At 43.6% G+C, this 27,246-nt stretch overlaps 1 protein-coding gene across 1 annotated transcript; it reads right to left on the bottom strand.

Moving 5' to 3' along the window:
- Window positions 1-25,263, bottom strand: LOC139406454 (solute carrier family 13 member 1). Its single transcript, XM_071149058.1, has 15 exons — window positions 25,159-25,263; window positions 15,166-15,294; window positions 14,342-14,478; window positions 7,297-7,481; window positions 7,153-7,192; window positions 6,850-6,913; window positions 4,466-4,608; window positions 3,802-3,921; window positions 2,672-2,770; window positions 2,429-2,533; window positions 2,196-2,302; window positions 1,906-2,000; window positions 858-1,019; window positions 400-537; window positions 1-164 (listed from the first exon to the last, which is right to left on the bottom strand). The coding sequence occupies exons 1-15, from the start codon at window positions 25,261-25,263 to the stop codon at window positions 21-23; spliced, it is 1,773 nt and encodes a 590-aa protein (XP_071005159.1). The 3' UTR covers window positions 1-20.
- Between the last annotated feature and the right edge of the window lie 1,983 nt (window positions 25,264-27,246).

Raw genomic sequence — 27,246 nt, 5'->3', positions numbered from 1 at the left:
TAGTGTTTTCCTGACTGATTTCACCATCCAGTGACGTTTGACGTGGATGGAGTAGGTGCCCAATCAGGGTAGGTATCCAGGTCAAACAGTGGAATCCCCCATGTTGTCACAGCCAATAATACTGCAAGGACACTGATTACATTCACACCAATCCCCGCCTTCACCTGAAATGACAATACTCAAGCAGCATTAGACAAGCAAAAATCCATTGTTAGCATTCATTAGCTTGGGAACCAGACCTAGTGGTACATCAACAGGCTTTGACCTGTGTACTAATGAAGGTTATTTTTGTATACCGGGTCAGCTAAACCAGAACTAGCCCTTCTGGATGAATTCAACATGGGTATTTTGAAACTGGCCTATGTGTAGTGCATTTACTTTGAGGCGATGTGCACTCACCATGTCCGTGGTGGTGAGGTGGCCGTAGGCAAACACAATGGCATTTGAAGGGTTGGATGAAGGAAGCAGAAAGGCGAAGGATGTGCAGAGGGTTGTGGGTATCAATATGTAGAGTGGGTTCAGATGGATAGCTTCGGCCTACCATTCATGGAGAATGGGAAAGAAGAGGCATTCAGATACACGTCAAAAGAAGAGTACGTTTCTATTTTTTTATGACCGCTTCATGTCTGTATGTCTATTAAAGTAGCAGATGTAGTTATTCTGTATCATGTTCATATTGTAGCTAATGATCCCCCTACTGCCATATTCATTCCATTAACGTTTGTTAGCCACTGAGAAATTATATTGTATAACATTTTGTCATTTAGCAGACAATTTACAGTGGGATAAATAGGGAAAAAAAATCATTATTGCAAACAAATAATTCATAACTCAGAGGGAAAGATCTATGAACGCACCAGAGGGGCAAGGATAGGGAGGAAGATGGTGATGGTGGCTGCATTGCTGGCCAGCTCTGTGACTGAGGTGACAAGGACACAGGCAATGGTGACTGTTGCTATGATGGGGAGGCTCCCCAGAGGAGATAGCAGGTTTGCCACCCAGGAGGACAGACCAGACACCTACAGAAAGACAGACAGACTGTAGGAATGCTGTAGACATGTTTTATTATTAGCAAGCATCATGGGAAATTTCCTTTTTAGGAACATGTGGGTGTCTATCCTTCCTAATATACATTACATCATTCTATATTCATACAAATTACACAAGAAAATGTGACCATAGCGTCAGACATCAGTGCGATAGCTACAAACTTTTGGCTGTATAAGAAGGGCATGGTCTATATGGCTGCGTTTAGACAGGCAGCCCGATTCTTATATTTTTTTAATAATAATTGGTCTTTTAACCAATCACATCAGATCTTTTCACATCAGATCTTTTTCAGAGCTGATCTGATTGGTCAAAAGACCAATTAGGTATAAAAAAAATATCAGAATTGGGCTTCCTGTCAAAAAAAATAATATATATATATATATATATATATATTTTTTTTTTTTTATTATTATTTTTATATATATATATATAATATCCCAATGCTCCAGGGCAGTGATTAGGGACATTGCCCTGTGTAGGATGCCGTCTTTCGGATGGGACGTTAAACGGGTGTCCTGACTCTCTGTGGTCACTAAAGATCCCATGGCACTTATCGTAAGAGTAGGAGTGTTAACCCCGGTGTCCTGGCTAAATTCCCATTCTGGCCCTCATACCATCACGGTCACCTAATCAACACCAGCTTACAATTGGCTTATTCATCTCCTCTCCTCTCCACTGTAACTATTCCCCAGGTCGTTGTTGTAAATGAGAATGTGTTCTCAGTCAACTTACCTGGTAAATAAGGGTTAAATAAATAGCCTTAGCATGGAATACTTTTAACACAGGGGTGACTAATTTCATTGACACATTGATTATGATATGGCTGGAGTGTGAAGGTTTTAGACAAGATGGTACCTGGGTGCCCTCAGCAAGTGCAAAGCCCCCACCAACAAGTAGGGCGACTTCCCATGGCATACAGGCCTGGAACTCTTTCCATGAGATCATGGCCTCTAGAAACAGAGAAACCGAAAGTTGAACCCTCATGAAGCCTGTTACGCTGCCACAAAAACACAAACTGTGCAATCATTTATACGACGACGAGAAGAAAATAGTGGGTGAAACGCTTCACTGTTATCATGTATCTTTCTTATGGGCTACCGTCTCTGTGAATATGCCCAGGTGTAATGCTATTAGGGGTACCGTACCATATTTGATACCGTGTTTATCTGCAGAAGGCTTGTGTGCTGGTATGATGAAGAACACGAGCCCCAGCAGTAGGGCCACGGTGGCGTCACTGATGTAGCCCGCATATCTACATGAAGAGAATGAGGACATGTGCCTTTTAGTCACATATCACAAAACCTTTTGAAGTGCATGTGTTGCTGGGGAGTGACGCTGCTCTGTAAAAAGTTATTTTAGAAGAAAGTATTGAACTCACTCAGGGAGGAAGATTGAGGCCCACCCTGGCATAAATCCAGGGTCTCTGAAGACCCACAGCACCACCATCAGGATGAAGATGAACGCGGTCACAACCTCCTGGGGACTGAAACAGGCCGTTCGGATCGGATGTCTTGCAATACACAGACACTCTCAAACAAAAGTTTGCATCAACTTTCTAATCAGCACAGATATTCAAACTAAAAAAAGGGAGGAAACAAGGTGGAAAAGCTTTAAGGGTCACCTCGTAGGACCCAGCGTGTTGTAGTCCTCCTCTATGACTCTGGCTGTTGCAGTCTCTCTCTCAGAGCGCTCTCCACTAGGACGGAACAGCACCCTGAAGCTGCATGGGTTTATTGAACACATGACATTGTTGAGGGAAGACATACCTGCAATGCAATTCATTTTTTCAAAGCATTCAAAAATAGTTGTGCCATTCAGGGAAAACAACTGCTTCAAACAGAACAATTAACATGACCATCAGCTAAGCGTTAATGGGGCTTCCCCCAGTTCTGTAGACCAGGGGTGTCAAACTAATTTTTCCCACGGGCCACATTCGGTTGTGACCAAGGTCCGGAGTAGCCTCATCCTGATCTAGCGAAACAGAATGTGAGCTCGCGAGATGAGGATGGTTTGTACGAGGCTAGGTCCAGAAGGCCGCACTTAAAATTAATTATCTTTCCTCAAAATTTGCAAAACATTGTTCATTATGCATCACTTTTTGGAATTTTCTATGTTCCCTGATTTTCTAGCTTTTGTTTAGATGACGATTACCAATTTCCGATGTTTCCTGACATTTCTAGCCTTTGCTTCGATGACTGTTGGCAAGCTACACAGAGTGAAGAAACTATAAATCTACGTCCATTATGATTTCTGCACGGTTTCAATTTGGTTTTTAGTCATTTCAATGGTGATTTGAGGTCGTTTTTTTAAATACATGAAAAAAAAAAAAACTATGAATCAAAACCTTTTTTTACTCAAGCCCAGGATTAAATGGGCTCTTGAGTTTGACACGTATTGTATGGATGATTAACCCATACTCGCTTGTTGTATCATGAGTAAGCCTTTCAGTTAATAAATGACTCATGCAGGCCAGTCTGCCCTGTGGTACTGGTGGTTACATTTACAGTGACAGGCAGAGAGCCCTGGTGTAAAAGGGTGTTTGAGTGAGAAGTCAAGACATAAAAGAGTGAGTGATGGGAGGGAGGAACGGTGAGGAAAGAACACTGAACGGATAAGGTGATAGTTAGGGTCAAGGATGAGGCCAATTTAAGTTAACGACAATCGTGATCTGATGAAACAAGCGAGAAACTGGAGTATTGAGTCAATAAAAGGTGAAATGCTCATTAACGCCTTGAAATGGTGTTTACTCACTCTGAGCCGATGAACATCCAGTGCAGCCATATCCATGACAACAGCAAAGCAATGATGCTGATTGGCAGACACAAGACGATCCAGTTTCCAAAGTTTACAGAGGTGCATTCTGGGTAAAACCTGTCAATGAATAGGGTTGAATGGAGATGTTTCAAGTTTTATTAGTAGTCTGTACGGGATACATGGTATACACCGTCCAACAAAATGCTTACTTGCAGGTTCCTTCTCGACAATGCAACAACAATGAGATATAATATAATATGAACATGAAGTAAACAGCTCAGTAGAATAGAAAAAACATTTTAGCATGTTCAAGTATACAGTAGTATTGCGCCATACAGAGTGCAGCCCTTTCTATCATACTCTATGTATCATTGACCAAGCCACTTGTATTCCTCTGTTACGATGCATTCTAAAGATTTCTATTGCATACAGTATAGGGATATGTCGCAGGAGGTAGGTGGCACCTTAATTGTGAAGAACGGTCTTGTGGTAATGACTATAGAAAAGTGGAATGGTATCCATACATCAAACACATCGTTTCCAGGTGTTTGATGCCATTCCATTTGCTCCGTTCCTGACATTATGAGCTTTAGCTGCCTCCTGTGATATGCACTGTATATAAAGTCTGACCACCACTAGATATAGCTGATGGAGAACTCACTGATGGATGTACTCTGAAAAGATGAGGTTGGGGGAGGTCCCAGGAAGGGTGGCAATCCCTCCTATAGAGGAAGAGTATGTAATGCTTAGGCACAGCCCCTTGCACATCATGTGTTCTCTCTTACTCCGGTAGCGGCCCTCTATCTTTTGCCCAATCACCTTTAAGAAGAAAAAGAGATGGTAGTGTGTCATGAACTGTCTTGACCATGTTAGAAGCCCATTGTGATATGGCAGTGTTATAAGCTTTTGATTTGTGAGCTATCTACAGGTAACTTCCAAAATAAAGGAAACACTTAAGTAAATGATGAATACAAAGTATGTTGAAAGCTGTTGCTTAAAATAAAATATATAACTAACACCCCATCATGCTTAGGGTCATGTATAAAAATGCCCAGTTCCCCATTATTCTTGGCTACCATGGCTAGAAGAAGAGATCTGTGACTTTTGAAAGGGAGGTCTCAAAAGAGCATAAGGGGTTTAAAGAGAGTGAGTGGGTGTCAGTCACAAGATCTCAACCCAATTGAACACTTATGGTAGAATCTGGAGTGACGCCTGAGACAGAATTTTCCATCACCATCAACAAATTCTGGAATTTCTTATAGAAGAATGGTGTTGCATCCATCCAATAGAGTTCCAGACACTCGTAGATTCTATGCCAAGGCACATTGAAGCTGTTCTGGTGGCTCATGGTGGCCCAATGCCTTTATTTTGGCAGTTACAGTGCCTTGCAAAAGTATTCATCCCCCTTGGCGTTTTTCCTAGTTTGTTGCATTACAGCCTGTAATTTAAATGAAGTTTTATTTTGATTTCATGTAATGGACATACACCAAATAGTCCAAATTGGTGAAGTGAAATGGAGGGGGGGGGGGGGGGGGAATTGAAAAAAATGGAAAAGTGGTGTGTGCATATGTATTCACCTCCTTTGCTATGAAGCCCCTAAATACGATCTGGTGAAACCAATTACATTCAGAAGTCACATCATTTTAATAAAGTCCACCTGTGTGCAAAATGTGTCACATGATCTGTCACATGATCTCAGTGTGTATATATATATATATATATATATATATATATATATATATATATATATATATACACACACACCTGTTCTGAAAGGCCCCAGAGTCTGCAACACCACTAAGCAAGGGGCACCACCAAGCAAGCGGCACCATGAAGACCAAGGAGCTCTCCAAACAGGTCAGGGACAAAGTTGTGGAGAAGTACAGATCAGGGGTTGGTTATGAAAAAACATCTGAAACTTTGAACATCCCACAGAACACCAAATAAAAAATAAATACATTTTTTAAAATAAAAAATGGAAAGAAAATGGCACCACAACAAACCTGCCAAGAGAGGACCGGCCACCAAAACTCACCGACCAGGCAAGAACGGCATTAATCAGAGGGGCAACAACAAGACCAAAAATAACCCTGAAGGAGCTGCAAAGCTCCACAGCGGAGATTGGAGTATCTGTCCATAGGACCACTTTAAGCCGTACACTCCACAGAACTGGGCTTTACGGAAGAGTGGCCATAAAAAAGCCATTGCTTAAAGAAAAAAATAAGCGAACACGTTTGGTGTTTGCCAAAAGGCATGTGGAAGACTCCCCAAACATATGGAAGATGGTACTCTGGTCAGATGAGACTAAAATGTAGCTTTTTGGCCATCAAACCCAACACCTCTCATCACCCTGAAAACCCCACCCCCACAGTGAAGCATGGTGGTGGCAGCATTATGCTGTGGGGATGTCAGAATTGAAGGAATGATAGATGATGCTAAATACAGGGAAATTCTTGAAGGAAACCTGTTTCAGTCTGTCCCAGTCTCAAATCTCTGAAAGAGGTTCACCTTCCAGCAGGACAATGACCCTAAGCATACTGCTAAAGCAACACTCGAGTGGTTTAAGAGGAAACATTTAAATGTCTTGGAATGGCCTAGTCAAAGCCCAGACCTCAATCCAATTGAGAATCTGTGGTATGACTTAAAGATTGCTGTACACCAGTGGAACCCATCCAACTTGAAGGAGCTGGAGCAGTTTTGCCTTGAAGAATGGGCAAAAACTCCAGTGGCTAGATGTGCCAAGCATATAGAGACATACCGCAAGAGAATTGCAGCTGTAATTGCTGCAGAAGGTGGCTCTACAAAGTATTGACTTTGGGGGGGGGTGAATAGTTATGCACGCTCAAGTTTTCAGTTTTTTGTCTTTCTTGTTTGTTTCGCAATAAAAACTATTTTGCATATTCAAAGTGGTAGGCATGTTGTGTAAATCAAATTATATAAACCCACCGAAAATTAATTTTAATTCCAGGTTGTTAGGCAACAAAATAGGAAAAATGCCAAGGGGGGGTGAATACTTTCTCAAGCCACTGTACCTGTACAACTTACATTGGTCTGAGAGGGTGCTTCCTCTGGAATAGTGTACTCCATTTCATCTGGTTCCTTATTTGTTCTACCAGAGATTAAAAATAAATAAATAATGACTTGCGTGAAATTAAAGCAAGACCAGGTATGAGGACAATTGATACAATGCTAATGAAAATGTTTACGTTGTTGACAGTGTAAACAAATCCACATCTTGGATTGTTGTCTCTCCTTCTCCATTGACTGCTTTAAAGGTAAAGACATTTTGAAGTAATTTGGGGGATCCTTTTAAGAATGTTAAATATATGCAGAGGAACTCCAAAATACCTTATTGGCTCTTCATTTTTCTCACACGGTCCCTCAGTGTCTGTAGGAATAATGTGGTGTTCTGAATCTTCCAAATCTTAAATTCCTACCAATAACTAAGTTCTGTGGGTAAACAATGTATGGATCATTATTGTGCTTTCTCACCTTCCAGTTCTAGGCCAAGGTTGCTGGTGCCCGTCATTGCTGCCTGCCGCTGCTCACCTTCTCCCTCTGCATTCAAGATTTGCTGAATGATCGCCTCAACGATGGGCATCACCATGGCAACGGCGGATGTGTTTTGGACCCACATGGATAGGAAGGCACAGCTGTTCATGAAGCCCAACATCAGCCTGCAAAGAGACATCCACAGGGGCGCTAACCAATGAAAATGGGTGGTTCGCCAAATTACCCTTACACAGGCCGCCCAATTCTGATTTTTTTTCTTCTCCTAATTGGTGATTCAGAGCATTCTATTAGACCTTGAGATATAGCTCTTCTGCTGTGTTAGTGTTAATACCTTTTAAAACACATGGTCCTCCAAGATGGTGACACTTTTGGTATTTTATTAGGATCGCAATTAGCTGTTGCGAAAGCAGCAGCTACTCTTTCTGGGGTCCAAACACAACGTGAAATATGACATAATGCAGAACATTAACAGACAAGAAAAGCTCAAGTGCAGAACTATGTAAATTTAAAATGTCACACATAGCCTACATTCACACAAAATATCTAGATCAAATCGGGGCGTTGTGCCGTGAGGTGTTGCTTTATCTGTTTTTTTTAAACCAGGTTGGCTGTTGAGCAATCTGAGATGGAAGACTTTCATACAATCATGGCTCTATAAAATACTGTACCTTTCTTTGAATTTGTTCTGTATTTGGGGACTGTGAAAAGACCCTTGGTGGCATGTCTGGTGGGTAAAATGTGTGTAAGAGATGTGTGTAAGCCGACTATGCAAACAATTTGCAATTTTCTTATAAATGAACAAGTGATGCAGTCAGTCTTTATTCTACATTTGGCCAAGAGAGTCTGGCCTGCATAGTATTGATATTAGCCCTTTGATTACAGTGAAGAGCAAGACGGGATTCTCTGTTCTGGGCCAGCTGCAGTTTTTCTAGGTCCTTTGCAGCACCTGACCATATGACTGGGCGATACTTAAGATAAGATAAAACTAGAGCCTGCAGTAATTGCTTTGTAGAGTGTGGTTTAAATGCAAAGCATCTCTTTATCACAGACGGACCTCCCCGCATCTTTACAACCATTGAATCAATATGTTTTGACTGACAGTTTAGACATTATCAAATTCAAATAAAATTGTATTGGTCACGTACACATTTTACAGATGCTATCACGGGTCTAGTGGAATGCTTATGCTCCTATCACCGTCAGTACAGTAATACCTAACAATACAGGCAACTACCTACCCCCACACATAAAAAAATCCAATAAAAATAAAGGTATTTAGAAATATTACGACGAGCAATGGCAGAGTCTGGAATATAAATGTATATGAGGGTGTGTATTGATAGTAAATCAATAGAAAAGATGTGTACAGCAGTAGTTTATATAGGATGAGCCTTGACTAGAATACAGTATGTAGAGTGGGGCCAAAAAAGTATTTAGTCAGCCACCAATTGTGCAAGTTCTCCCACTTAAAAAGATGAGAGAGGCCTGTAATTTTCATCATAGGTACACTTCAACTATGACAGACAAAATAAGAAAACAAAAATCCAGAAAATCACATTGTAGGATTTTTAATGAATTTATTTGCAAATTATGGTGGAAAATAAGTATTTGGTCACCTACAAAACAAGCAAGATTTCTGTCTCACAGACCTGTAACTTCTTCTTTAAGAGGCTCCTCTGTCCTCCACTCGTTACCTGTATTAATGGCACCTGTTTGAATTTGTTATCAGTATAAAAGACACCTGTCCACAACCTCAAACAGTCACACTCCACTATGGCCAAGACCAAAGAGCTGTCAAAGGACACCAGAAACAAAATTGTAGACCTGCACCAGGCTGGGAAGACTGAATCTGCAATAGGTAAGCAGCTTGGTTTGAAGAAATCAACTGTGGGAGCAATTATTAGGAAATGGAAGACATACAAGACCACTGACAATCTCCCTCGATCTGGGGCTCCACGCAAGATCTCACCCCGTGGGGTCAAAATGATCACAAGAACGGTGAGCAAAAATCCCAGAACCACACGGGGGGACCTAGTGAATGACCTGCAGAGAGCTGGGACCAAAGTAACAAAGCCTACCATCAGTAACACACTACGCCACCAGGGACTCAAATCCTGCAATGCCAGACGTGTCCCCGTGCTTAAGCCAGTACATGTCCAGGCCCGTCTGAAGTTTGCTAGAGAGCATTTGGATGATCCAGAAGAAGATTGGGAGAATGTCATATGGTCAGATGAAACCAAAATATAACTTTTTGGTGAAAACTCAACTCGTCGTGTTTGGAGGACAAAGAATGCTGAGTTGCATCCAAAGAACACCATACCTACTGTGAAGCATGGGGTTGGAAACATCATGCTTTGGGGCTGTTTTTCTGCAAAGGGACCAGGACGACTGATCCGTGTAAAGGAAATAATGAATGGGGCCATGTATTGTGAGATTTTGAGTGAAAACCTCCTTCCATCAGCAAGGGCATTGAAGATGAAATGTGGCTGGGTCTTTCAGTATGACAATGATCCCAAACACACCGCCCGGGCAACGAAGGAGTGGCTTCGTAAGAAGCATTTCAAGGTCCTGGAGTGGCCTAGCCAGTCTCCAGATCTCAACCCCATAGAAAATCTTTGGAGGGAGTTGAAAGTCCGTGTTGCCCAGCAACAGCCCCAAAACATCACTGCTCTAGAGGAGATCTGCATGGAGGAATGGGCCAAAATACCAGCAATAGTGTGTGAAAACCTTGTGAAGACTTACAGAAAACGTTTGACCTCTGTCATTGCCAACAAAGGTTATATAACAAAGTATTGAGATAAACTTTTGTTATTGACCAAATACTTAATTTCCACCATCATTTGCAAATAAATTCATTAAAAATCCTACAATGTGATTTTCAGGATTTATTTTCTCATTTTGTCTGTCATAGTTGAAGATTACCTATGATGAAAATTACACGCCTCTCTCATCTTTTTAAGTGGGAGAACTTGCATAATTGGTGGCTGACTAAATACTTTTTTTGCCCCACTGTATATCTATCCTACCCTGCCTTTCTAAAGTCTTCGAAAGCCAAGTTAAGAAGCCGATCACCGACCATTTCAAATCCCACCGTACCTTCTCCGCTACGAAATCTGGTTTCCGAACTGGTGGGCCTTAGCCACGCTCCAGGTCCTTAACAATATCATACCTGCCATTGATAAAAGACAATACTGTGCAGCCGTCATCGACCTGGCCAAGGCTTTCGAGTCTGTCAATCACCACATTATTATTGGCAGACTCAACTACCTTGGTTTCTCAAATGACTGCCTCACCTGGTTCACCAACTACTTCTCTGACAGAGTTCAGTGTATCAAACCGGAGGGCCTGTTGTCCGGACCCCTGGCAGTCTCTATGGGGGTGCCACAGGGTTCAATTCTCGGTTCGACTCTCTTCTCTGTATACATCAATGATGTCGCTCTTGCTGCTGGTGATTCTCTGATCCACCTCTATGCAGACGACACCATTCTGTATACTTCTGGCCCTTCTTTGGACACTGTGTTAACTAACTTCCAGTCGAGCTTCAATGCCATTCAACACTCCTTACATGGCCTCCAACTGCTATTAAATGCAAGTAAAACTAAATGCATGCTCTTCAACCAATCGCTGCCCGCCCGCCCGTCCAGCATCGCTACTCTGGACGGCTCTGACTTAGAATATGTGGATAACTACAAACACCTAGGTGTCTGGTTAGACTGTAAACTCTCCTTCCAGACTCACATTAAGCATCTCCAATCCAAAATTAAATCTAGAATCTGCTTCCTATTTTGCAACAAAGCATCCTTCACTCATGCTGCCAAACATACCCTCATACCCTGCAGCTTTTCAGTGACCATTTTTATTACTTTCTCCTTACTCGGCCTAGTTCTCATGTGAAGGCTCTGGTATGCCATCCACAAAAATGTTATTCTTCCTTGATTGTCCCACTAGTCTGTTTTCGCAGTCATTGTTATAAACCTCTTACAGCTACCCCCCTACTTTTTTCAATTTCCGCCTGAAGGCATACCCAAATCTAACTGCCTGTAGCTCAGGCCCAGGACCAAGGATATGCATATTCTTGGTTTCATTTGAAAGAAAACACTCTGAAGTTTGTGTAAATGTGAATTGAATGTAGGAGAATATAACACAATGGATCTGGTTTAGATAATACAATGAAATCACCTTATATTTTTTCATTTTTATATCATCATCCTTAAAATGAACAAGACAAAACAAACATTCAGATAGGATGATGGGGACAATTTCAGTGAAATATATAAGAGGGCAACAGTACTTGTGAAAAGTTTAAGAATGATAACTTCCAAAATAAGTGTGCTACATGACATTTATCAAGAAGTCACCCAGGTATCCCAAACAAGTAGCCCAAATGTACCCAAGTGGCCAAATTGGTGAAGTTATACATTTTGAATGGAATAACTATATACAAAATACCAAAATGGTATTCTAACACACCCCCCCCAAAAAAAAAACATGGAGAAAAAAACAGAAAAAAAAAATATACATTTACAAAAAAACACTTTAAATATTTGGAAGACCCTCAGTCCTCTACACAATATTGTGCTGCTGATGCCAGGTGCCATAGCAGTCTCTTTCTGCTGTAAAGCAGAGGGTCACCAAGCATGTGGTGTAGGTGATGGGGGACTTCATTTTGTAAAGAACACAGCGACGTCTCCATGCTGTGCCCTTTTGGCCCTGAGGCACATCCATGCCTGCAGAAATACATTTGGGCAGATGAACACCACTTGTGGCAGGAGCTGGATGAACCAGCTTCAGTGGGGGATGGGCACCTTGGCACTGGGGGCTCCCATTTGGAGTCAGTGCCACTGTGAAAGAAAATGTTCAGTTAGAATAGTTTCACTTTGAGCCCTGTATCAACAGGTATAATAAACAGATATATATAGAGTACAGGGCACATAAGGTTGAATATATTATTATAGACCTGCTTGATCTACTGCCTCATTTATATTATGACAGACCAGCTAGATCTATTGTCTATTTTATATTATGACAGACCAGCTAGATCTACTGTCTCCATTTCACTTTGGCCATTGTTGTGGGCCCTCCCCTCAACAGCCTCAAATAGGCTATTTCATTTCACAAATGATATTTTATATTATTAATTTCAAACAACGGCATTGGCATGAGAAAAACTTACCAGTCCAAAACGATGTCCTCTCCGTTCAAAAAATATTCCTCCATTTGGGAATTGCTAAATGAATCGTCTTCCAACAATCTCTGTCTCACTTTCCCGATCAATTTATTCTAAAATTGTGTGTACATCTGTATATCTAGACTTTAGCTTTAGATTTAGCTTTCCCTGACTTAGTCGCCATACTGATTGATATATAAACAGCTGACAAAACAACGCTGTGCGTAACATGCGTTGCTCCTTCCGGTATGAATCTTCAATGACGAATTAACCTCTTTACGCCGGAGTTTACTACATGGGTTGCTCTTCCAACACATAAACATTACATATTGCCGTTTACCTCAGCTCATTGGCAATCTACCCAGCTAGATTTCAAGACGATCAGTGGTAATTTGGTTAAAATACAGTCAATCAACGAAACAGCGGTCATATCATTGGTGCACAATGATGTCATTAGTTGTTGTCTTCAAATCGGTTTCTTTCAGTCAATACATCCCGCAAAATGACCCATCAGGTTTGGTTGTGTTACAAACAAAATGAATCGTCCGTTGTGTTACAAACAAACCAGTTGATTGCAATGAAACCAAACATGACTGGAAAAGTCACGTTTAGTGTGTGTATTTACATCGAATGTGTCGTCGAAAATGGAATGAGACGGAATTCACGACACAAGCGGTTCACAAAATGTTTCGTGTTAGGCTATAAAAATGGATTTTATCAAACAAAAGACCATTCATTGTGTAACAATGAGCATTGGGATTGCAAACAGAGGAAGATCGTCAAAGGTAAACAATTTATTTTATTGCAGTTTGTGATTTTGTTACGCCTGTAACAAGTTGTTTTTTTATGGGGTTCTATCCTCAGATAATCGCATCGTATTCCTTCGCAGTAAATCCTTTTTTAAATCTGACAACGCAGTTGGATTAGCAAGATTCTAGGCTTTCGAAACATGTGAGACACTTGTATTTTCATGAATGTTTAATATGACTATTTATGTAGCGATCACCGTATGTTGTCGAATTTCATCCCACTAACGGGTTCAGTGCGCAGAGATGTTAATAATGATTCACTGACTGTGCTGATGTCATCTTGCGTGACTTGCAATATAACAACAAACTGTAAGTCTCTTTCAGGACATCCACCTCTGCAAACTGTTCTTAAGATCCTGGACCTCTCTGGTCAGATCGTATATTATTTTGTTAGTTAAATCCATTAGTATTTGGACAAAGCTCTTGAAGGTATTTTCATGTTGTTATAACAACTGCTTGTTGAACCCTTTTTAATTTTTTTTTTTAAAGATCCTTCACCTGTGATAGAGAAACACTGTCTTCTCCATTACTCCCACTGGCTTTGGTTTTGGATGTCATGGTAGCAGTGTAGGCTAATGCTAGCACTCCATGCAGTTCCAAACAGGTCAGGTTGCAGGTCAGATGGAAACAGCAACAAACAGTAGGGATTTAGACAGCCACAACCCGGGACAAATCGTGGTCCCTGCCAAAAGAACTAATCGCATCGCGGGCTGGGTTCAACCTTCCTGGAAACCTTCCTGGCTTGATAGCTAGTTAGCAGCTAAGCTATCTGCTACCCCAAGCAGCTCTTCAGACTTTTGGTTGGCAGGATCCCTGGATGGATAGTAGCAGTCCCCGCAACTGAGGCTAACCATGTTGCTGGATCCAAATTCAATAGGTAGCTAATAACTTTTTCAATAGAACACTTTTTCAGAGACTTTAAAAACAACAAACCGATCTCTCCCTCCTTATGCGTTCTGTGCGCATCGCCTGTCAATGTAGCCACACATCTGCAACTGAGGTCTGGAACAGATGATGAGAGAGTGGCCGGCAGAGAGAAAGTTCTCACCATCCAGGATTGACACCGACCAGAGTGACCAGACTAAGTGCTATCCTCCGGTGGAGACCCCACTTCTCTATAGACGTTGCCAGACAGATGACTCCGATCAACAGCAGGTGGAAGTCTTTGAAGTACACCCCAGCCACCTGGACATGAGAGAGGGCAGGAGGGAGAACAGCAGGAAAAAAGAGCAGTGGAAGATCTTAGACATGTCAATCAATATGCTGGTCAGATTTGACATTTCATGATAAGCAGTCCATTTTGACACCTATCAACATGTTAAGAGGACATTTCAAAAATAATACTGACTTTTTTAATTTGTCTAGTAAGGATGGAAAGAACATTATGCCTTCTGTGTCATTTTGCCAAGCCAATAAAACCATACAGTGCCCGGCACTGAGATTGTTAATAAAAAAATAGATCATAAACAGATTATTACAGACTAATGCTACATTCACGTCATGTCTGAAACTCAGGTGCTCCAAATTAAAATGAATGTAAGTTATTTGCGTAGAGCTTCCTATTGGTTGATTCTGGTACCTCCCAAGTGGAAGACATTTTTCGAGTTTCCTACATAACGTGAGCTGACTGTGATATGATAATAATGTAATAAATGCTCCTGCATTTATAGATTTATGGATGAATTAATCAAACCAGAGGAGTTTTGTCATATGTTCTATCAAACATGAAAGTGAGATGGAGAGCAGCCAGGTTACATAACGTCGGCTTCCTGGAAAATACATTCATCAACATTTTTGCAGATTTTATTATATTTTAAAATAGTTGCACGCACACACACACAATTGAATGCAATAAAATTGTGCAATGTTCACCTGAGAGGACTTCATGATGCCAAAGAAAGGGAAGAGCAAGGCTGGGAACAGAGATGTGGCTGCCAGTGGCAGGGCTTCTGTCAGCCAGTACACTGCCATGACACACAGTACGAACGCACATTCTGACACCTAGAAGAGGCCAAAAGGAAAGAAACAACATGCTTCAGATTGGGAAAAAATATGAAAATGAGCTTCATGTCAAGTCAAACGTCCATTAGTCTCACGTGGAATTATTGTCTTTTCCCATTTTCGTCAACTGAAATGAAGAGTAATTTGTAATAGTTATAATTTTTTCCAAGGGCATCTCGTCATCATCATAGGCTGTGTGTGTCCCAATCCAAATTCAGCTGCCTACCTGCTTCCAAAGGCAACTACCTTACTAGGTAGCACTCCAGTTGGCAACTGCAATTTGGGATGGGGATTCGAAGGCAGCATCACGTGAGAAGACATTTGCGTTCCACTGATCACGAGACGTTTGTTTACATTGTGGCCACTGTAGCAGCTTGAGCAACTAGCGCTAGCAATTTAGTGAACAACTATCCCAAAATGGAAATATCTGACACGAATAACAAATAACAGAATCGATCTCAGGACCTGTTCATGAATTAAGTTGACACCGACCAGAATAATTATTCTACGGTATAGGGTCCTCCTCGAAGCATATTGCTTGGTCTGCTGCTCCATCGTTGTGGACAGACTTGCATGCATGATACAGGATATGTTTTTTGAGATGGCTAAATAAGCAATTTTACTGACTTTTTAAGAATGATTAATAGCCAGAATAGTGGTGTTTCACTGTGAAGCTAATCTTGCATTAGAGGTGCCAATGTTTTTTCTATGAGTAGGCTTACATTGTGATTAATTAATATTTATTTATCCAGGTAAGTTGACTGAGAACACGTTCTCATTTGCAGCAACGACCTGGGGAAATAGTTACAGGGGAGAGGAGGGGGATGAATGAGCCAATTGGGAATTTGGGCCAGATTGGGAATTTAGCCAGGACACCGGGGTTAGCACCCCTACTCTTACGATAAGTGCCATGGGCTCTTTAATGACCTCAGAGAGTCAGGACACCCATTTCACATCCCACCCGAAAGACAGCACCCTACACATGGCAGTGTCCCCAATCACTGCCATGGGGCATTGGGACATTTTGTTTTAGACCAGAGAAAGGAGTCCCTCCTAAGGGCCCTCCAACACCACTTCCAGCAGCATCTGGTCTCCCATCCAGGAACTGACCGGGACCAACCCTGCTTAGCTTCAGAAGCAAGCCAGCAGTGGTATGCAGGGTGGTATGCTGCTGGCATAATATAACTATTACACCTGCATTTTCAGGATAACATGGTTTTGTATTCGTTGATAACTAATAATTAAAGGTGGTATGAAAAAATACTAAAGTATTTGCTGAAGATTGCACAGACAAGGTCCCTGAACTAATAAGTTGGTTATATTCATGAAAGTCCTTAGGGGGTCGAAGTTATTGAAGATTTAAGCAAGTATTTTTGACATATAATGAAATTAAATTAATAGAAATAGCCAAAGTAAAAAAATTCTAAAGTAATTACCGTTGATTGGACAGGCGATGTCCCTGAACTAGTAACAGTTGGTTGTATTATTTTAAATCCTTTGGGGTGCAAGCTATTGACATTTTAAGGAAGTATTTATCTGTAAAGTGAAATATAAATTAATTGATAAAGTAAAAAAAAAGCTAAACTACTTGCTGTGGATTCGAAAAAAAGCGGTCTCAAAACAATGTCAAATCGATTTGAGAGCGATATGTCATGTGGTTGAGAAGTGTTGCAGTTTTAAGATGGTCCCTTAACCCTCAGAAGAGGAGAGCAACATTTTAGCTACATTTTGACTCCAAAAAGAAAATATGACACCTAATTGCAAAAACAAGGGGTGTAACTTGCTCGCTATCATCAGCCGATTCAGAGTATGTATATCATTCTTGCACGTTACGTTTAAGAGGTATTAACGTGAAAAGTCAGAATCTTTAATGCAAAGCTAACTACACTGCACTATTTGAGTGTACCTTGGGATTGGGACATGTCAATTTTGATGTCCTGCCTAGAAATGTTGCCTCAAAAGGCTGCGTCCTTGTCGATTGGGATACAAGCCATACATTTTGTCAGGAATGATATGGGTCGTTGACAAGTATTGTTTTAGTTATTGTTGATAAAAAATGTAAAAAATAGATTGGTAAATTAGTCTAGTCAACTATCTAAATTTGTAATCATGGATGAATTACTGACCGGGCATGCAGGGCACATGCCCAGGAGCCCTGACCTCCAGGAGGCCCCCATTTTGATTTTGTCACTCAGATGTCCTATTAAGTCATGGCAAAATGAGTAGAATTCATAGCTTCAAAAAGTAGGTGTGCTGGCCTCCCAAGTGGCACATGGGTCTAAGGCACTGCATTGCAGTGCTTGAGGCGTCACTACAGACCACTGGTTCATTTCCAGGCTGTGAATGGGGGTCGCATAGGTCGGCGCATAATTGGCCCAGTGTGGTCCAGTTTACGGGAGGGTTTGGCCAGTGGGGGGCTTTACTTGGCTCATTGCGCTCTAGCGACTCCTTGTGGTGGGCCGGGCGCCTACAGGCTGACTTTGGTCGTCAGTTGAACAGTGTTTCCTCCGACACATTAGTGCGGTTGACTTCCTGGCGTGTGTTAAGGAGCGTGGTTTGGCTGGTCATATTTCTGAGGACACATGACTCGACCTTCGCCTCTCACGAGCCCGTTGGGGAATTGCAGGGATGAGACCAGATAGGAATTGGATAATTGGGGAGGAAAGGAGGTTAAAAAATAAATAATAGTAAAGTAGGTTTGCTGCAGCAGCCCCTGATAAATAGAAAGAATTAGACATATTTTAAAGGTTTATTATACCGACATTATTATTAATTTAAATTCCCAAAATTATATTACTCATGTCTGAACAGACGTAATTCAAAATACTACACCAGGGAGCATAATTTAGTCACAGAGAATCAATAGCTTCAAAAAATGTGCTGTAGATGAAGTTGTATTACATGCACTTAATCGTGAAGGCCGCAATTTGGGCAGCGAGCATGCCAAATAAGAACAAATTGTGGCCATAGACATATAATCCATAGAAGGATTTTGGAACCTCTATCCCAAGCACTTTGACTGTTAAACTCATAGCAATGGCTGCCAGTGCTGACTTGAATAGGAACTGCCATCTATGGATTATATTGATATGGTTGGTTGCGGCTGTCAATTTGCCTTTCGCAAATTTCAAAATACAATCCTGAGAAATACAATTCCAAGAAAAACGTAGGCATACTATTTGGAAAGCAAATGCCTACTGATGAAAAGAGAAGACTAATATCTTTGTAGAAGCCCCTCCAAAACATCCTCAACATTTTTTTTGCTCTTCTGAGTGAACAGCAATGTTTTACAAAATAGCTTATATTGAGATAGGCTATTGGCATGAGCACATTGGCCATCACCTGTGAGTAGCCTAGGCTTCATCTTCATCACTGACTGTACAAAACATTAGGAAACTTAATATTAGTTGCACCCCCTTTTGTGTCATGTACTGTCATGTTGTGTCTTGTCTCTGTCCTTTCCCTTCACCCTGTCTCCCTCTGCTGGTCGTTGTTAGGTTACCTTTTCTCCCCCGCTTTCCCCCAGCTGTTCCTTGTCTCCTCTTGACTACCTCGTCACCCCTTCTCCCACCTGTTCCCCTTTTCCCTCTGATTAGTCCCCTATATCTCTCTCTGTTTTTGTTCCTGTCCTTGTCGGATTCTTGTTTGTTGTGTTTCATGCCTGAACCAGACTGTCGTCATGTTTGCTGTAACCTTGTCTTGTCCTGTCGGAATCTGCCGGTCCGTCTGAGCCTACCTATGTTTGGTAATTAAAGAAGCTCTGTTTAAGTTAATTCGCTTTTGGGTCCTCATTCACGCACCGTAACAGAAGAATCCGACCAAGAATGGACCCAGCGACTTCAGATCCTCTCCACTCAGCCGTCGGGATCCAGGGAGCGATGCTAGGCAGACACGAGCAGGAAGTGTCTGCTGCTCGACATGCCGTTGAGACCCTGGCCACCCAAGTCTCCAACCTCACAGAACAGGTTCACCATCTCCGCCTCGATCCACCGGCCACTTCCAGGGCTTTCGAATCTCCGGAGCCCAGAATCAATAACCCGCCGTGTTACTCTGGGGAGCCCACTGAATGCCGCTCGTTCCTCACCCAGTGTGATATTGTGTTTTCTCTCCAGCCCAACACTTACTCCAGGAGCACTGCTCGTGTCGCCTACGTCATATCTCTCCTTATTGGACGGGCTCGTGAGTGGGGCACGGCAATCTGGGAGGCAAGGGCTGAGTGTACTAACCAGTATCAGGACTTTAAGGAGGAGATGATACGGGTTTTTGATCGATCTGTTTTTGGGGAGGAGGCTTCCAGGGCCCTGTCTTCCCTATGTCAAGGCAATCGATCCATAACAGACTACTCTATTGAGTTTCGCACTCTTGCTGTCTCCAGTGGCTGGAACGAGCCGGCCTTGCTCGCTCGTCTTCTGGAGGGTCTCCGCGCAGAGGTAAAGGATGAGATTCTCTCCCGGGAGGTTCCTTCCAGCGTGGATTCCTTGATTGAACTCGCTATTCGCATTGAGCGACGGGTTGATCTTCGTCACCGAGCTCGTGGAAAGGAGCTCGCGCTCTCCGTCGCTCCCCTCTCCGCATCACTACCATCTTCCTCTGCCGGCTCGGGTGCTGAGCCCATGCAGCTGGGAGGTATCCGCATCTCGACTAAGGAGAGGGAACGGAGAATCACCAACCGCCTCTGTCTCTATTGCGGTTCCGCTGGTCATTTTGTCATTTCATGTCCAGTAAAAGGCCAGAGCTCGTCAGTAAGCGGAGGGCTACTGGTGAGCGCTACTACTCCTGTCTCTCCTTCAAGATCCTGCACTACCTTGTCGGTCCATCTACGCTGGACCGGTTCGTCAGCTTCCTGCAGTGCCTTAATAGACTCTGGGGCGGAGGGCTGTTTTATGGACGAGACCTGGGCTCGGGAACATGACATTCCTCTCAGACAGTTAAAGGAGCCCACGGCCTTGTTCGCCCTGGATGGTAGTCCTCTCCCCAGGATTCAGCGTGAGACGCTACCTTTAACCCTCACTGTTTCTGGTAATCATAGTGAAACCATTTCTTTTTTAATTTTTCGTTCACCTTTTACACCTGTTGTTTTGGGCCATCCCTGGCTAGTTTGTCATAATCCTTCCATTAATTGGTCTAGTAATTCTATCCTCTCCTGGAACGTCTCTTGTCATGTGAAATGTTTAATGTCTGCTATCCCTCCTGTTTCCTCTGTCTCTTCTTCACAGGAGGAGCCTGGTGATTTGACAGGGGTGCCGGAGGAATATCACGATCTGCGCACGGTGTTCAGTCGGTCCAGGGCCACCTCTCTTCCTCCACACCGGTCGTATGATTGTAGTATTGATCTCCTTCCGGGAACCACCCCCCCCCGGGGTAGACTATACTCTCTGTCGGCTCCCGAACGTAAGGCTCTCGAAGATTATTTGTCTGTAGCTCTTGACGCCGGTACCATAGTCCCCTCCTCCTCTCCCGCCGGAGCGGGGTTTTTTTTTGTCAAGAAGAAGGACGGGTCTCTGCGCCCCTGCATAGATTATCGAGGGCTGAATGACATAACAGTGAAGAATCGTTATCCGCTTCCTCTTATGTCTTCAGCCTTCGAGATCCTGCAGGGAGCCAGGTTTTTCACTAAGTTGGACCTTCGTAACGCTTACCATCTCGTGCGCATCAGGGAGGGGGACGAGTGGAAGACGGCGTTTAACACTCCGTTAGGGCACTTTGAATACCGGGTCCTTCCTTTCGGCCTCGCTAACGCTCCAGCTGTCTTTCAGGCATTAGTCAATGATGTCCTGAGAGACATGCTGAACATCTTTGTTTTCGTTTACCTTGACGATATCCTGATTTTTTCACCGTCACTCCAGATTCATGTTCAGCACGTTCGACGTGTCCTCCAGCGCCTTTTAGAGAATTGTCTTTTTGTGAAGGCTGAGAAGTGCACTTTTCATGCCTCCTCCGTCACATTTCTCGGTTCTGTTATTTCCGCTGAAGGCATTAAGATGGATCCCGCTAAGGTCCAAGCTGTCATTGATTGGCCCGTCCCTAAGTCACGCGTCGAGCTGCAGCGCTTTCTCGGCTTCGCGAACTTCTATCGTCGTTTCATCCGTAATTTCGGTCAGGTGGCAGCTCCTCTCACAGCCCTTACTTCTGTCAAGACGTGCTTTAAGTGGTCCGTTTCCGCCCAGGGAGCTTTTGATCTCCTCAAGAATCGTTTTACATCCGCTCCTATCCTTGTTACACCTGACGTCTCTAGACAGTTCGTTGTCGAGGTTGACGCGTCAGAGGTGGGCGTGGGAGCCATTCTTTCTCAGCGCTCCCTCTCTGACGACAAGGTCCACCCATGCGCGTATTTTTCTCATCGCCTGTCGCCGTCGGAACGTAACTATGATGTGGGTAACCGCGAACTGCTCGCCATCCGGTTAGCCCTAGGCGAATGGCGACAGTGGTTGGAGGGGGCGACCGTTCCTTTTGTCGTTTGGACTGACCATAGGAACCTTGAGTACATCCGTTCTGCCAAACGACTTAATGCGCGTCAGGCGCGTTGGGCGCTGTTTTTCGCTCGTTTCGAGTTCGTGATTTCTTATCGTCCGGGCTCTAAGAACACCAAGCCTGATGCTTTGTCTCGTCTCTTCAGTTCTTCAGTAGCCTCCACTGACCCCGAGGGGATTCTCCCTGAGGGGCGTGTTGTCGGGTTGACTGTCTGGGGAATTGAGAGGCAGGTAAAACAAGCGCTCACTCACACTCCGTCGCCGCGCGCTTGTCCTAGGAACCTTCTTTTCGTTCCCGTTCCTACTCGTCTGGCCGTTCTTCAGTGGGCTCACTCTGCCAAGTTAGCCGGCCACCCTGGCGTTCGGGGTACGCTTGCTTCCATTCGCCAGCGTTTTTGGTGGCCCACCCGGGAGCATGACACGCGTCGTTTCGTGGCTGCTTGTTCGGTCTGCGCGCAGACTAAGTCCGGTAACTCTCCTCCTGCCGGCCGTCTCAGGCCGCTTCCTATTCCCTCTCGACCGTGGTCTCACATCGCCTTAGATTTTGTCACCGGACTGCCTTCGTCAGCGGGGAAGACTGTTATTCTTACGGTTGTCGATAGGTTCTCTAAGGCGGCTCATTTCATTCCCCTTGCTAAGCTTCCTTCTGCTAAAGAGACGGCACAAATCATCATCGAGAATGTTTTCAGAATTCATGGCCTTCCGTCAGACGTCGTTTCGGACAGAGGTCCGCAATTCACGTCTCAATTTTGGAGGGAGTTTTGCCGTTTGATTGGGGCTTCTGTCAGTCTCTCTTCCGGCTTTCACCCCCAGTCTAACGGTCAAGCAGAACGGGCCAATCAGACTATTGGTCGCATCTTACGCAGTCTTTCTTTTCGCAACCCTGCGTCTTGGTCAGAACAGCTCCCCTGGGCAGAATACGCCCACAACTCGCTTCCTTCGTCTGCGACCGGGCTATCTCCTTTTCAGAGTAGCCTCGGGTACCAGCCTCCACTGTTCTCATCTCAGTTCGCCGAGTCCAGCGTCCCCTCCGCTCAGGCTTTTGTCCAACGTTGCGAGCGCACCTGGAAGAGGGTCAGGTCTGCACTTTGCCGTTATAGGACGCAGACTGTGAGGGCTGCTAATAAGCGTAGAACTAAGAGTCCTAGATATTGTCGCGGTCAGAGAGTTTGGCTCTCCACTCAGAACCTTCCCCTTAAGACGGCTTCTCGCAAGTTGACCCCGCGGTTCATTGGTCCGTTCCGTATTTCTCGGGTCATTAATCCTGTCGCAGTTCGACTTCTTCTTCCGCGATACCTTCGTCGCGTCCACCCGGTCTTCCATGTCTCCTGCATCAAGCCCGTCCTTCGCGCCCCCGCTCGTCTTCCCCCCCCCCCCCCCCCATCCTTGTCGAGGGCGCACCCATCTACAGGGTCCGTAGAATTTTGGACATGCGTCCTCGGGGCCGTGGTCACCAGTACCTCGTAGATTGGGAGGGGTACGGTCCTGAGGAGAGGAGTTGGGTTCCCTCTCGGGACGTGCTGGACCGTGCGCTGATCGAGGATTTCCTCCGTTGCCGCCAGGTTTCCTCCTCGAGTGCGCCAGGAGGCGCTCGGTGAGTGGGGGGGTACTGTCATGTACTGTCATGTTGTGTCTTGTCTCTGTCCTTTCCCTTCACCCTGTCTCCCTCTGCTGGTCGTTGTTAGGTTACCTTTTCTCCCCCGCTTTCCCCCAGCTGTTCCTTGTCTCCTCTTGACTACCTCGTCACCCCTTCTCCCACCTGTTCCCCTTTTCCCTCTGATTAGTCCCCTATATCTCTCTCTGTTTTTGTTCCTGTCCTTGTCGGATTCTTGTTTGTTGTGTTTCATGCCTGAACCAGACTGTCGTCATGTTTGCTGTAACCTTGTCTTGTCCTGTCGGAATCTGCCGGTCCGTCTGAGCCTACCTATGTTTGGTAATTAAAGAAGCTCTGTTTAAGTTAATTCGCTTTTGGGTCCTCATTCACGCACCGTAACATTTTGCCCTCGAAACAGCCTCAATTCATCAGGGCATGGACTCTACAAGGTGTCGAAAGCGTTCCACAGGAATGCTGGCCCATGTTGACTCCAATGCTTCCCACAGTTGTCAAGTTGGCCTGGATGTCCTTTGGGTGGTGGACCATTCTTAATAGACACAGGAATCTGTTGAGCGTGAAAAACCCAGCAGCGTAGCAGTTCTTGACACACTCAAACTACCATACCCAATTCAAAGGCACAAATATTTTGTCTTGCCCATTCACCATCTGAATGGCACACATACGCAATTCATATCTCAATCTTTAACCTGTCTCCTCCCCTTCATCTACACTGATTGTAGTTAACAGGTGACATCAATAAGGGATGATAGCTTTCAGCTGGATTCACCAGGTCTGTCTATGTCATGGAAAGACCAGCTAAACCTATGTTTGCTATACTCAGTGTGTATATACTGTAGGCTAGGCTATATGAATCAAGAAATGCCCTGACATATCATGTGATAAGTGGGAGAGAGAGGCTGAGGATATAGCAGTTCAGGTCAAGCCATATCCTGGAAATTGTTCATTTTGAAATGCACATCTGTCAATACCATTCAGTGCCCCTGAGACAAATGTCCTGGACTGTGTTTTTGGTTGCTACTGTACAATCCAGATTTTTTTTTTTAAATACCTCATTAAATGTCTCAAATTAATGATATCGCATTTCTCTGGGCTGTTGTTTCTGACGAGACATGACTTGAAAACTCAATCTGTTTTTTTGTTCAAATCGTTGTAAAATACAGACTTTTAATAGATGCATTCAAATTAAATGATTATGTTTGTGGGGTTGGTTTTCGATGCATGCCTGGTTTTCCATGTTTATTTTTATATTTTATACATGGCAGCTAAAACCTGGATTGCATATACAAGTACAAACAAAGATAAGCCAATAAATTGTGATGAACTTCACATGTTCTGTACCACTGCATGTATTCATTCATTTGTTTGTGGATGTGTCAGTGTTACAGTATGATAATGTGTGGTGACTACAGTATGTAACAACATTTGTACCTAAAAGTTTTTTTTGTGTGGGTGTATCAATGGTCAGTCCTGTCCTGAGTGTCCGGTCCTGGGTATGTGTTGTGTCTGAAATCCTACCTCTTTGAAGAGTATCTTAGACAACTCTCACAGACCCCCCCCCCCCCCCCCCTTGTCTTTGCCTACTAGCACTGACTTTGCTGATAAATACTTTGTTGAGAGAAATTGTACTTCATACGATTGTGATCTGTTGTCTCACCTAGCTATTTTAAGATGAATGCACTAACTGTAAGGCACTCTGGATAAGAGCGTCTGCTAAATGATTAAAACGTAAATGTAAAATGTGTGTGTGTGTGTGAGAGAGAAGGGTATGCTCTCCCTCACCTTTCCTTGGATGACCAGTGGAAGAGGCAGAAGCAGCACAGGGGTGAGTATGATGATGAGGAGATTGTGGTAGTTCCAGACAACTCTCAGAAACCTCTTCATCATGTCGAACAGCTTAGTCATCTCTGGTGAGTGTTGAATTGACTAAAGGCATTTCTTCAGGCGCTCACCGCTCTCTTATCCTGTCTACTTGGCCAGCCATAAATCTTTATTGTTTAACGGTCTGCCACTGGGCATGCCCAGAGTGAGGCCTTGAGAGAGAATGTGAGACCTGTGTGTAGTAATGTACAGTGCCTTCAGAAAGTATTCATACCCCTTGACTTTTTCCACATTTCTCTGTGCTATAGCCTGAAGTTAAAATGGATTACATTTAGATGTTTTGTCACTGGCCTACACACAATATCCCAAAAGGACAAAATTGAATTGTTTTTCGATTTTACAAAACATAATAATTTACTAATTAATTTTTAAAAAATCAAGCTGAAATGTCTTGAGTCAATAATTATTCAACCCCTTTGTTATTGCAAATTTGCTTCAGTCACATAATTAGTTGCATAATAGTGTTTAACATCCATTTTTGAATGACTACCTCATCTCTGTACCCCACACATATGACTATCTGTGTCCTTTCTCTCAGTTGCCGGAGAGGAAGGAAACCACTCAGGGATTTCGTCATGAGGCCAATGGTGACTTTAAAACAGTTACAGAGTTTAATGGCTGTGATCAACAACATTGTAGTTACTCAGGGGTGACAGGTAGCCTAGTGGCTAGAGCATTGGGCCAGTAACCGAAAGGTTGCTGGATCGAAACCCCTAGCTGACAAGGTAAAAATCTATTGTTCTGCCCCTGAACAAGGCAGTTAACACACTTCCCCTGTAGGCCATCATTGTAAATAAGAATTTGTTCTTAATTGACTTGCCTGGTTAAATTTTAATTTTTAACTCCACACTACTAACCTAATTGACCGTGTGAAAAGAAGGAAGCCTGTACAGAATAAAAATACATGTATCCTGTTTGCAACAAGGCACTAAAGTAATATTGCAAAATATGTGACAAAGCAATAACCTTTTGTTCCAAATACAAAGTGTTATGTTTGGGACAAATCCAATCCAACACATTACTGAGTACCATTCTCCATATTTTCAAGCATAGCAGTGGCTGCATCATGTTATGTGTATGCTTGTAATCGTTAAGGACTGGGGAGATTTTCAGGATAAAAAATAAACTAAATGGAGCTAAGCACAGGCTAAATCCTAGATGAAAACCCGGTTCAATCTGCTATCCCCCAAACATTGGGAGAGGATTTCACATTTAAGCAAGAAATGCAAGACAATAATCCTAAAGTGAAATCTACACAAGAAGATGGTGAATGTTCCGCAGTGTCCAATTACAGTTTTGACTTAAATCTGCTTGAAAATCTATGGCAATCTAGCATTGACTGACAACCACTTTGACAGATATTGAAGAATTTTTTAAATAATAAATGGGCAAATGTTTCACAATAGGGATTGGGGGATACCTAGTCAGTTGTACAACTGAATGCCTTCAACTGAAATGTGCGGGGGGCTGCCTTATTACAGGCGTGTAAAGTGCTTAGAGACGGACCAGAAAGACTCACAGCTGTAATCACTGCTAAATGGGATTCTAACATGTATTAGGGGGTTGAATACTTATCTAATCAAGAGCTATTAGTGCAGCCTCCTGAGTGGCGCAGTGGTCTAAGGCGCTCCATTGCAGTACTTGAGGCCTAACTACAGACCCGGGTTTGATCCCAGGCTGTGTCACAGCCGGCTGTGACTGGGAGACCTTTGAGGCGGTACAATATTGGCCCAGAGTCGTCTGGGTTAGGGGAGGGTTTGGCCGGCCCGGGATTTCCTTGTCCCATCGTGCTCTAGTGACTCCTTGTGGTGGGCCAATCGCCTGCAACCTGACTTCGGTCACAAGCTGACTTCGGTCACCAGCTGGAGGGTGTTTCCTCCGATACATTGGTGCGGCTTGTTTCCGGGTTAAGTGAGCCGTGTGTCAAGAAGCAATGTTTCAGAGGATGCATGGCTCTCGACCTTCGCCTCTCCTGACGCCGTAGGGGAA

Source organism: Oncorhynchus clarkii, chromosome 4, assembly GCF_045791955.1.
Source record: "Oncorhynchus clarkii lewisi isolate Uvic-CL-2024 chromosome 4, UVic_Ocla_1.0, whole genome shotgun sequence".
Lineage (NCBI taxonomy): Eukaryota > Metazoa > Chordata > Actinopteri > Salmoniformes > Salmonidae > Oncorhynchus > Oncorhynchus clarkii.
This window is presented reverse-complemented; position numbering and strand designations above follow the sequence as displayed.

What these genes read in the sequence shown, in the direction of transcription:
- LOC139406454 (XM_071149058.1), bottom strand. Translation starts at nt 25,263, where the DNA reads ATGATGAAGAGGTTTCTGAGAGTTGTCTGGAACTACCACAATCTCCTC. An exon ending in TTTTCAGAGTACATCCATCA is followed by an intron (nt 3,922 to 4,465) that starts GTGAGTTCTCCA and finishes ATTCATTGACAG; the next exon opens with GTTTTACCCAGAATGCACCT. An exon ending in GCCTCAATCTTCCTCCCTGA is followed by an intron (nt 2,303 to 2,428) that starts GTGAGTTCAATA and finishes CTCTTCATGTAG; the next exon opens with ATATGCGGGCTACATCAGTG.